The sequence below is a fragment of the Salvelinus alpinus genome, chromosome 2, assembly GCF_045679555.1.
Source record: "Salvelinus alpinus chromosome 2, SLU_Salpinus.1, whole genome shotgun sequence".
Taxonomy (NCBI): Eukaryota; Metazoa; Chordata; class Actinopteri; order Salmoniformes; family Salmonidae; genus Salvelinus; species Salvelinus alpinus.
The window spans coordinates 55678422-55691429 of NC_092087.1; the positions used below are offsets into that span (position 1 = coordinate 55678422).

Here is a 13008-nt window from a genome sequence, read left to right on the forward strand (position 1 = left end):
CCACACCACTGTGTTCTTGTTGACCTTCAATGCTGCAGACATTTTTTGGTACCCATCCCCAAATCTGTGGCTCGACACAATCCTGTCTCGGAGGTCTACGGACAATTCCTTCGACCTCATGGCTTGGTTTTGCTCTGACATGCACTGTCAACTGTAGGACCTTATATTGACAGGTGTGTTCCTTTCCAAATCATGTCCAATCAATTGAATTTACCACAGGTGGACTCCAATCAAGTTGTAGAAACATCTCAATGATGGTCAATGGAAACAGGATGCAGCTGAGTTCAATTTCGAGTCTCATAGCAAAGGGTCTGAATACTTATTTAAATAAGGTATTTCTGTTTTAGATTTTTTATAAATTTGCAAAAATGTCTAAAAACCTGTTTTTGCTTTGTCATTATCAATCAATCAATCATTCAAATGTATTTGTAAAGCCCTTCTTACATCAGCTGATATCTCAAAGTGCTGTACAGAAACCCAGCCTAAAACCCCAAACAGCAAGCAATGCAGGTGTAGAAGCACGGTGGCTAGGAAAAACTCCATAGAAAGGCCAGAACCTAGGAAGAAACCTAGAGAGGAACCAGGCTATGAGGGGTGGCCAGTCCTCTTCTGGCTGTGCCGGGGAGAGATTAACAGAACAAGGCCAAGATGTTCAAATGTTCATAGGTTACCAGCAGGGTCAAATAATAATAATCACAGTGGATGTCGAGGGTGCAACAGTTCAGCACCTCAGGAGTAAATGTCAGTTGGCTTTTCATAGCCGATCATTGAGAGTATCTCTACCGCTCCTGCTGTCTCTAGAGTTGAAAACAGCAGGTCTGGGACAGGTAGCACGTCCGGTGAACAGTTCAGGATTCTATAGCCGCAGGCAGAACAGTTGAAACTGGAGCAGCAGCACGGCCAGGTGGACTGGGGACAGCAAGGAGTCATCAGGCCAGACAGTCCTGAGGCATGGTACTAGGGCTCAGGTCCTCCGAGAGAGAGAGAGAAAGAAAGAAAGAGAGAAAGAAAGAAAGAGAGAAAGAGAGAGTTAGAGAGAGCATACTTAAATTCACACAGGACACCGGATAAGACAGGAGAAATACTCCAGATATAACAGACTGGCCCTAGCCCCCCGACACATAAACTACTGCAGCATAAATACTGGAGGCTGAGACAGGAGTGGTCAGGAGACACTGTGGCCCTATCCGACGATACCGCCGGACAGGGCCAAACAGGCAGGATATAACCCCACCCACTTTGCCAAAGCACAGCCCCCACACCACTAGAGGGATATCTTCAACCACCAACTTACCATCCTGAGACAAGGCCGAATATGGACCACAAAGATCTCCGCCACGGCACACCCCAAGGGGGGGCGCCAACCCAGACAGGAAGATCACGTCAATGACTCAACCCACTCAAGTGACGCACGCCTCCCAGGGACGGCATGGAAGAGCACCAGTAAGCCAGTGACTCAGCCCCTGCAACAGGGTTAGAGGCAGAGAATCCCAGTGGAAAGAGGGGATGGGGTATTATATGTAGATTTCTGAGGAACAACATTTATTTAATATATTTTATAATAAGGCTGTAACGTAACAACATTTGAAAAAAAGGGAACGGGTTTGAATACTTTCCGAATGCTCTGTGATTTAAATTAATTTCATATTTGATTTAGACATATTTTATTTGACCTTGTTAGAATGTTGATGGTAAAAAGGTATGTTTGATTCAATGTAATTGTTTCGACGTCATGCCATCAACCTAAATAAAGGGAATATTTAAATAAAATGTGAAGCCACAGTCCAACAATTCCTGCCTGAACAGTGACTACTAGTATATGAGGGATAATGCACTTCAGTGAGAACAAGTCTAACATCTAGATGCGTACTCCTATGTACCCTGCTTAGCTTTGGAAACACGCTGCGTTCATTTAAGCTAAGCTATCATGTCAACACATTTAGATGTTGAACATACTCATTTGCGTAGACTACCAAAATAACATTGACTAGTGGAAAGTAACTTCTCTAACTTTTCTTACACAAGCTGTATGTGAAAGTGAACGTAAATTCGGAATGAGGTTTGGCTTATGTGGGCTACATTGACATCTGATTTGCCCAAAGGACACAATCATTTCAGCATGAAGCTAGGTATACTTTCATTCATCCATGGTTGATTGGATCTTTGTAAGTTTAGAAGTAGTAACATTAGCCATATAAATAGGATACCAAATTCATGATATTAGCAATAAACTTTTACCTTTGGATATTGTTTTTTATATATGTTATTCATAATATATACAGTATATACCATCCAAACGGAAGATACATCTCCCTCAAGTGTTGCCCAGTGGGTTGTTACTCATATCTTGACTTGCAGTAATAATTGCAGGATACTATAACTCTGCTAATTTACCTTTCGAATACAGTATCACATTACATCCTGTAAACTAATGGAATAATACTTATATCTCTGGAAATGGGTGTATACACTTTTAGTTTCACATTAGGTCGTCATGCGCAGCATGTTTGTGGACGGCTACGATTTCAGAAGTGTGTCTATGTGCAAGTTTGATCTTATTAACTTTTGGGCGTCATCGATTGACATACGAAACATAGCTTGTGTCTTGACTTCACTCTGATTGAAAAGAACGAAGATGAAAATGTCAGAGGACCACGACGCGCACGTTCTCAACATGACCACATGTGCACAAATTAACCTGTCTTTTACGCGCATATTTTTACCAGCTGTGTTCGTGCTGGTGTTTGTCGTCGGAACTTTTGCAAACTTCTGTGGGTTAAAAACTGTTTTTACAAGCTGGAAGAAAATTGGAAGTATTAACATATTTATTCTCAACCTTGGAATAGCGGACTTGCTATACCTATTTACATTACCATTTTTGGTTGTCTATTACGCGCTAAACAGTAAATGGATATTTGGACAAACATTCTGCAAGATCACCAGATTCTGTTTCAATTTGAATCTCTACGGCAGTATCGGGTTCCTGACATGCATCAGTATTTATCGATACCTTGGTATTGTGCACCCAATGAAGGTGATGGGAAGAATCAACACTCGCCACTCTGTGGCAATAAGTTTTCTTGTCTGGATTTTGGTTTTTATTCAGATACTTCCCGATATGTTCTTTGACAAGACAGCGCCAAATTCCTCAGATGCGTGCTATGACTCAACAGCCGACCACCTTATCAAGGATTACCTGCGGTATAGCATTGGCTGGACCGTTACCGGATTCGTTATACCATTGCTCGTCATTCTTGCTTGCTATGGACATATAGTAGTGGTCCTTGCCACCAAAGCCAACGTCAATACTTTATTGAAACAGAGGTGTCTAAAACTAGTCATCATCTTGACTGTGTTATTCTCAATTTGCTTTATCCCTTACCATGTTTTGAGAAATCTCAATTTGAAGATAAGGATTTTGAAAATGGAAGGCACCTGCAAAGCAAGCTTCGATTACATCTATGTTGCTCATCAAATCAGCCGCGGCCTAGCTTGCCTGAATAGCGCAATCAACCCGTTGATTTACTTGATTGGAAATGATGATTTCCTCATGCGCTTTCATATTGTCAGCAAACGAGCCAGGATGTATTTTGTTCATTGGACTGGTGCTGTAATCTACCGCAAGGCAGATCCACCAACAGAAGAATTTCAACCAGCAAACTTTGACCAGCTAGTTATTTAAACCAATAATGTATCAAAAGCCTGTATGTAAACATGCTGTACTTTATGCTTTATTCAACATTCTCAGAGTATTTTATTGTGTTATGTGAGAGCCTATGAGTGGCTGAATGCACTTGTGTAAAGTGATATACTGTTCAATTTAGTCAGTGATATGTAGAGCTATATCACTGAAAAAAACTAACTCAATATGCATTTCCGATATTACATAAGAATGACAGGTATTCCAGCATCCTATTACATACCAATGACTGAAGTATTCCTCTGTTTTCAATAAACAGTACAAATGTGTCAAGCTCAAAGGCCTTTGTCCATCTTACCTTGTCCTTGAAATAATATGGTAGTATATCATGCTATCTACTTGGCTTCCCAGGGGAAACAAAAGATTTTAACTGAGGGCAAAAATCCCTCAACACCAACATGCACAGGAAATTGATGTCATACATGTTTATTAATTGCATATGACTGTTCAGTAGGGTTTTAGGTGCAGGTTAGAGAATGGGGACTTGAGGCTCACTTTATTTAGAAGACTCAGCAGACAGACATACACAAAGTTGCGTCCCAAAATGCATCCCAAATGGAACCCTATTCCCTTTATAGTGCACTCCTTCTGACCAAGACCAATAGGGCTCTGGTCAAAAGTAGTACACCATAAAGGCAACAGGGTGCCTTTTGGGAAAAATTCTAGAACCTAATGACAAATAGTGCAGTAAAAATAGGAAAACAGAAACGCTTTCTCTCAACATTACTTAAAAAGAGGGGGACTGTTTGACTGGCTAGAATGATAACACACAACAGTTTATACTCTGCATAAATAACTTTCATTTAAGAACAGTTGATAAAAACAAAGCCAAGTCTGTTTGTGCAAGCATTCGAGTACAAGACGTTGGATGTTTCCACAAAACAGGCTTAGTGAAAAGTCTCACTCTCCAGCAACGCAAGCATGCGGTGATATTTCACTCCCTTCTGTTACCTTCACAGACCACTGAGAGCTGGGGTTGGCGTGAGATCAAGTCCTAGCGGAGGACTAGTTTGTGTTATGAGAAAATGGTGCCAAGAGAAGTCTAAATAAAAACATCTGCAATGCAATGTTTTGAATCTATGACCTACACCTTTTATCGATAGAGTATGACCTCAACCGGCAGGCACTCCATTGCTGTTAGCAGTTCAAGAAAACTGTCAGACTACAATTTGCCATTGACAGCATGACAATGAGTGGCAAAGGAGTTCACATGATAGCACAAACAGATCTGGGACCAGGCTAGAGCACTTCTACCAGTCAAACATACTGTAGAGCAGAGTTCCATGTACTCATTTATCTAAAACCTTGTTTAACACGTGTCGAAACACTTGTTAAAGCATAACCAAAATAAACCCAGCCTGGTTTCCAGTCTCTGTTCAGCTATTACATTCCACTCATGTTTAGCATGACAGGAGTGGCAATGAGTGAAATTATAGCGAAACAGACTGGTACCAAGGCTGCAATACACCACCTTAAATACAGTAATACAGGAAAGAAGCATGCTGTATTGTGTTAAGACTCAACGTGCAAGACAAGGGAAACAGTGACTGTGAATGAAAGTCAAGCCGATATTTCCGTTTCATCTGGAATACCCCCCAAAACCCACGAATTACTCATAGTAATTCCAGTCCATTACAATGAGCCAGTCCTCCTATAGCTCCTCCCACCAACCTTCACTGATGTGGGTGTAGTGCGCCTATGGGAGAGCTAAGCAGCCTCTTGGTGTGAAACGTCCACCGAGGATGGACTCAAAAATTTGAAATGGCAGCTCTAGCAGGGCAGCCATTTGACGAACTGACTTGTTGGAAAGGTAGCATCCTATGACTGTGCCACGTTGAAATTAACTGAGCTCTTCATTAAGGCCATTCTACTGTCTATGGAGTTTGCACGGCTGTGTGCTTGATTTTATACACCTGTCAGCAACGGGTGTGGCTGAAATAGCCGAATCCACTAATTTGAATGACTTTTGTATATATGGTGTATTTCATAATACCAAGGGCACTGCTTGTGGTTTCTCATAGTTCATGTTTTCCTTAACACGGCTAGTTCAGACCATTCTCGGCATTTAAAATACAGACAAATCCAAGCACTGATTCATCCACCTCAGTCTGTCTGATACGTGGGAGGGCAGAGATGAGAAAGGGCTGTGTCCCAAATGGCACCCTATTTCCTATTTAGAGGTGGCTGTCCCAAACCCTTCCTCCTAAACTTCATGTATGAAAATAAGAAATAGAACTTCTTGAGTTGTTCTATTACATTGAAAGATACTGATCTATTTTTACTTTCTCAATAAAAATGCTGTCCCACCTTTTGTTGGTAGTACCAAAACACACGATTAAAAAACTCTCTGTGCTCTACTGTACTGTACTATACTGTACTGTACTGTACTCTACTGTTCTCTACTGTACTGTACTGTGCTTTACTGTACTGTACTCTACTGTACTCGAGTTTATTGTACTTAAGTTTCTTACAATTAAAGAAAGGGCCCATGGTCTCTTGACCTAGTGGTCTTGGTCTTGAAACCATTCAAGACCATATCGATTCAGTCTTTAACTAACTTGTCATGGTCTCAACTTACTGGGTCTGGATCTTGGGACCAATGTCCTGGAATAAATCTTGGCCTTGGCTCCTGGATATTACTTTAGACTTTGGTTTACAAACCATAGGTAACCCAATTTGAAGAAGAAAATGCTCTCTGATCACTGGCTGATCACTCCCAGCCCATTGGAAGCCCACTCAGTTGATTACTTTTAAATGGGGAAAGCCCTCAATGGAAATGTTGATACTAAAACGAGTTATATCTTCCATTATATCCTCCATTTATCTCTATGATTGACACTTGACACCGAAGCAGCTGATATTTTGCCAAAATAACGATAGGTGATGATAGGTCAAGTGATAATTAAAATATCTAACAACATCATTAATTAGATCCACAACTAATTCCCCCTTTCTCCTTCGCTGCTGTGGCTGGAAATATTTCAATAAACTCATCTGAGAAAAAAACTAAACAAATTGAAGACAGATAAATGTAGCCATCTTGCTTGCACTTGATACAGTTCCAAATGAACTAGCTAGCTAACTTGCTACACTAGTTAACCATGTGTCTATCATCAACATACTTGTGGACATTGGATAGCTAATTGCCATTATAATTGTGGCAGCAATATTACAGAGTGTGAGTAATATATACACTGAGTGTAGGAACACCTTCCTAATATTGAGTTGCACCCCCGTTTGCCCTGATAACAGCCTCAATTCGTCGGGGCATGGACTCTACAAGGTGTCGAAAAAATTCCACAGGGATGCTGGCCCATGTTGAATCCATAGTCAAGTTGGCTGGATGTCCTTTGGGTGGTGGACCATTCTTGATACACACGGGAAACTGTTGAGCATGAAAACCCCAGCAGCATTGCAGTTCTTGACACACTCAAACCGGTGTGCCTGGCACGTACTGCCATACCCCGTACAAAGGCACAAAATCTTTTGTTTTTCCCATTCACCCTCTGAATGGCACACATTCACAATCCATGTCTCAATTGACTAAAGCTTAAAAACCTTCTTTAACCTGTCTCCTCCCCTTCATCTCTACACCAGGCCTGGGCAATTCTTTTCCACATTAGGGCAACATTAGAATATATTTTTGCCATTGCAGGCCAGAATCATATTACAGGATTATACATTATGTGTATGACTGTGTTGGCAGATATGTCTACTGTAAATCACATCCAGATATGCTACTTATTTTACTTTTTTAACATGCACAGAAATAAACTGCATCCATGTTCTCCTTTTGGTAGGTATTTTCATTATTAAACATTATTAAGCAATGAACTACACGGAGGGGAAAGTACACTGTGCATTCTGCACCACGGATATAACTCTTGTTAACAGGTATGCACAAAAACACAAGAAAGAGGAGTGAAGTCTCTGATGGGCATTGACTAGAGCAGTGACGTCGTTATGCGCAGGATTGCTGAGAGTCGGTAAGAGATGATCTGTGCTTTGAATTGTTATATTTCATCACTGAAAATGTTTGTTCACATACATAGGTTGACCCAAACAGTACAAACATCTTCTGAGCATGACTCCTAATCTTTGGAAAGTTTTGTTCATCAAGAGATGCATAGATGCAAACCTCATCAGTGACATTGTTTTGAATAGTTCTCCAATCACTGCATCAGACTGAAGATCGATAAGCTCAGAGTTTCCGTCAACAGTCCAGAGTTTCCGGCAACAGTATCCAGTCCAGAGCTTCCGGCGACAGTACCCAGTCCAGAGCTTCCAGTGACGGGCCACAGTCCGGAACCTCCAACGACGGGCCACAGTCTGGAACCTCCAACGACGGGCCACAGTCCGGAACCTCCAACGACGGGCCACAGTCCGGAACCTCCAACGACGGGCCACAGTCCAGAACCTCCAACGACGGTCCACAGTCCGGAACCTCCAGCGACGGTCCCCAGTCTGGGGTTTCCAGCGAAGGTCCCCAGTCCGGGGTTTCCAGCGAAGGTCCCCAGTCCGGGGTTTCCGGCGACGGTCCCCAGTCCGGGGTTTCCGGCGACGGTCCCCAGTCCGGGGTTTCCGGCGACGGTCCCCAGTCCGGGGTCTCCGGCGACGGTTCCCAGTCCGGGGCCTCCGGCGACGGTCCTCAGCCCGGGGTCTCCAGCGACGGTTCCCAGCCCGGGGTTTCCAGCGACAGTCCCCAGTCCGGGGCCTCCGGCGATGATCCACAGTCAAGAGCCTCTGGCGAAGATCCACGGTCCGATTCTACAAAGGCGGAGGGATCAGCGTAAGGAGGGGGGCTGCGTCCAGAACTGGAGCCGCCACCGAGGGTAGATGCCCACCCGGACCCTCCCCTATAGGTTTAGGTTTGCGGCCGGGAGTCCGCACCTTTCGGGGGGGGGGGGGGTACTGTCACGCTCTGACCTTAGATATCTCTGTTTTCTTTATATTTTGGTTAGGTCAGGGTGTGACGAGGGTGGGTATGTTAGTTTTTGTATTGTCTAGGGTTTTTGTAATTCTAGGAGTTTTGTAGGTATTTGTATGTCTATGGTGGCCTGATATGGGTCCCAATCAGAGGCAGCTGTTTATCATTGTCTCTGATTGGGGATCATATTTAGGTAGCCGTTTTCCCTTTTGTGTTCGTGGGTTCTTGTCTATGTGTAGTTGCCTGTCAGCACTCATTTGTATAGCTTCACGTTTCGTTTAGTTATTTTGTTAGTTTGTTCTGTGTTCATTCAGTTAATTAAAAGAATGTACGCATACCACGCTGCGCCTTGGTCCGATCCTTATGACGAACGTGGCAGTATTTGAAGCCTCCAAACAAAGTGGTGAATGGAAAGAGACGTCTGTTACACAAAACAACAAAACGTGTAATGACATTTGGCAATTGTCATTAGGACAAAATGAATGACCCCACTGCTTTTGCATAGGATACACCACCTGTTTTCAAGTCCATTTGCAAGTGTTTCATGCCTCTGACATGCAGTAATGATAGATAATGATGTAATAGCCGAGCGGTTTCTTGACATTTTGTTTTCATTATTGTGATAGGCTCATGTTTTACCGGGACGCCGTACCAGACCACACTGCCTTACTTTCACCCCTGGGTTTTATACACTTTTTGCTCAAGCCCATGCCTCATTTGACTACAGCCACACAATACATCCTCCCCTTACACATAACATTTAAGCAAAGTTACAGAACACACTGTCTCATTTAAATGTGATGTCTACACAGAGTCAGGTAACACATTCGTTTCTTCGTAGGTAACGACAATCCGTCATGTCATCTGCTTCATGGCCCATGTGCCATCAGGCAACTCAGCTCACACCCAGGGCTTGAGTTTGAAGGGGGTGTTGCCAAGATAACCTCTGCCCTCCAATAGAGGAAAATCTGCATACAATTCACCCTGCTGCTCGCTCGCTGCTTGTGGTTGAGGCTACTTCCTGACCTTCTTCCGCTTCTTCTTGTTCTTTCTTGTTTATTAGCAGAGTTTATTCTGTGGACTAGAGGAGTCATATTCAGGTAATATTGACTAGGCTAATTCACGACAGCATACAGGCCATGGAAGAACTGGGGCATTTTCAACATCCATGAATTGAGTACAGATCCTTGTGACATGGGGCTGTGCATTATCATGCTGAAACATGAGGTGATGGCGTCAGATGAAATGCACGACAATGGGCCACAGGATCTCGTCATGGTATCTCTGGGCATTCAAATTGCTATTGATAAAATGCAATTGTGTTTGTTGTCCGTAGCTTATGCCTGCCCATACCATAACACCACCATGGGGCACTCTGTTCATAATGTTGACATCAGCAAACCGCTCACCCACACAACGCCATACACACTGTCTGCCATCTGCCATGTACAGTTGAAACAGATTCATCTGTGAAGAGCACACTTCTCCAGGGTGCCAGTGGCCATCAACGGTGAGCATTTGCCCAATGAAGTTGGTTGCGGCGCCGAACTGCAGTAAGGTCAAGGCCCTGGTGAGGATGACAAGCATGCAGATGAGTTTCCCTGAGACGATTTATAACAGTTTGTGCAGAAATTCTTCGGTTGGTCAAACCCACAGTTTCATCAGCTGTCCGGGTGGATGGTCTCAGACTATCCCGCATGTGAAAAAGTCGGATGTGGAGGTCCTGGGCTGGCATGGTTACACATGGTCTGCGGTTGTGAGGCTGGTTGGACGTACTGCCAAATTCTCTAAAATGATATTGGAGGCAGCTTATAGTAGAGAAATGAATATTAAATTATCTGGCAACAGCTCGATTGGACATTCCTGCAGTCAGCACGCCAATTGCACGCTCCCTCAAAACTTGAGACATCTGTGGCATTGTGTTGTGTGACAAAACTGCAGATTTTAGAGTGGCCTTATATTGTCCCCAGCACAAGGTGGATGGATTATCTTGGCAAAGGAGAAATACTCACTAACAGGGATTGTTACGTTCCCCAGTTTCTGTGTTGTAGTTTGTGTATTTGAGTGTGTGTTTCAGAAGATGGCTTCCTGAAATCCCTCAAGCAGCTGATTGGTCGACTCCAGGGCTAATTGGAGAGCTGACCCCGCCCTCTCGCCAGAACGCAGCTGTTGTCAATTACCAACACTTTTTACAGCTGTATATAAACCAGTGTTCTGTTGCTCAGGGGAGATTGATTATGATAGAGAGAATTCAATTGCTGAGAGCGGTGTTGGTTGTTTTTCAGGGAGCTGAGGGTTATATAGTGTTGGTTGTTTCTCAGAAAGCGATTTGGTATGTACTATGTTAGTTGTTGCTGAGGGAGCTGATTGGTTATGTCTGTAATGTGTTATAGGATGCACTGTTTTGATTATTGAAATTGTTTGTTATTCTGTTTCATTTGTTCCCAGGGGGTAAGGGGAAGGCACCTAGGGAGTGCATAGGCAAGAGGCCTGCGGGCATACATATACCCGTAGTATATTCACTGTCTAGGCACACTAGGTAAGACCTGGGCGGACCACCCCTTGTATTTTGGTTAGGGCACCAGGTGGTGTTGAATTAGGTAAGTAGTGGGTAGGCAGGTAAGGTAGGAGAGGGGGCTTTGACATTTACTTTCTTTGCTTTGGTTCCGTCCAGCCCCTTTTCCCCATATTACTGTGTGACGGAATAAATTCCTTATAAACGGTACCACTCTCTCTGCCTTTGTCATCCTTACTCGCACCTACAGTCCATACCTCTTTCACTTCACGGAGAGTTGAGTTGTAGCAGGGTGTTGCGTTCCCTCTTCATAGAGGCGTGCGTAACAGGGATGTAAACAAATGTGTGCACAAAATTTGAGCGAAATAAGCTTTTTGTGCATATGGAAAGTTTCTGGGATATTTTTATTTCAGCTCATGAAACATGGGACTGACACTTTACATGTGTTTATATTTTTGTTCAGTGTATATTCTTACAGATGCCAGATGTATAAAAGGTTAATTGCAGGGCATTTCCCACAAGTGATTAAAAGTAATTAGGTCGTTTTAAAATCATCTGAAAACGAAGCATTTCAATAAATAACACAAAGACATGTCAAAATCAGGTAATGTCAAATTACAGACTGAAGGAAGTATGCTTTGAATTCATTTCCCTCAGTCATTAGTTGTATGTTTTGGTCACTCTCACTTCTAACAAGTGCTTGAGAGCGTCAGAGACACATACGTGTTCCTGAGAGTCGTAGCTTTCAGGAATGGGGTCATAATATTTTGTAGCTTAAACCGTTACAATACTAGAGCCAAATTCAGATGAAGACAAAATAATCAACATGCTACATAGGTAGTAGAAACCCCCCCAAAACTCTAGAAACTACACTATAGACCAGGGTTCCCAAAATGTTGCACTCGGGACCCCCTTCCAGCAGTTTGGGCACCACTGCTATAGACAACCACCATAGTCCTTTTAATTTTGGCACTCAACGTCAGATTGTGGCTGGAATATTTTTGCAGATAATTTATTACTGTTCAGAATTGATCAAAGGGCCAGTCTAAATATAAAAGAAACAGTCCAGATCTTGCTCGCAGGCCGCCAGTTGAATAGCCCTGATGTAGGGAATCTATTTCCAGGTATATCTTTTATGCCTGCTAAGTTAGGTTATGGGCGCAGAATGACAACACCTCACCTGATTGGTTGGAAGAAAAGGCAATGCGCTCATGTGATTGGTCGGAGAAAAAGGTAATGCGCTCACCTAATTGGTTGGAAGAAAAAGCCCTGCGCACACCAGAGTCATCATGTCTTTCTCTTGCAGAAGGACATTGGCTGTGTTCGAGAGGATCAAAACCATAATGCATCATTGGTAAATTGTGACTGAATGATCTACAAATAATAATGAGTAGTTATTTATGATACAAGGTTCTTGGTAGTCGGCACTGTCGGCTGCAATGTCGAACAAGCCCATTGGGCCCGTTCAAGCGGATCACTTTTGTCAAGAAGTTCACCAATGTTGGTCATTGTCTTTCAAAGTGTGTTGCATTATGGGTATAAAATATGTCCGACTTGCAACTACATGACCTTTACAACAACCATGTGATCAAAGGTCATAAACTGCTGTCAACTAGAAATTTCTGCAGTTTCTCCCCACCAACTGAAACTTGAAATTGGAACCAAAGCATTGTGGGAGACAACCTTCCTTGTTTTTTTTGGAAGCTGAAGGCCCTACATGCTCATAAATGGTTGTTGTTGCCACCTATCATTGGTTATTATCAATGCATGTTTGCTTTTTTGGGGATGACTATTTAGAGCTTGAATACATCTTTATCCTTACATCCTTACAACATAATTACATAGGCTTAGATGTGATCCAAATTT

At 43.0% G+C, this 13008-nt stretch overlaps 1 protein-coding gene across 1 annotated transcript; it reads left to right on the top strand.

Annotated features, from left to right (window-relative positions):
* The first annotated feature begins 2481 nt into the window (after positions 1 to 2481).
* On the top strand, positions 2482 to 3980 carry LOC139565180 (P2Y purinoceptor 1-like). Its single transcript, XM_071385330.1, has one exon. The coding sequence runs from the start codon at positions 2636 to 2638 to the stop codon at positions 3680 to 3682; it is 1047 nt and encodes a 348-aa protein (XP_071241431.1). The 5' UTR covers positions 2482 to 2635; the 3' UTR covers positions 3683 to 3980.
* Positions 3981 to 13008: the final 9028 nt, after the last annotated feature.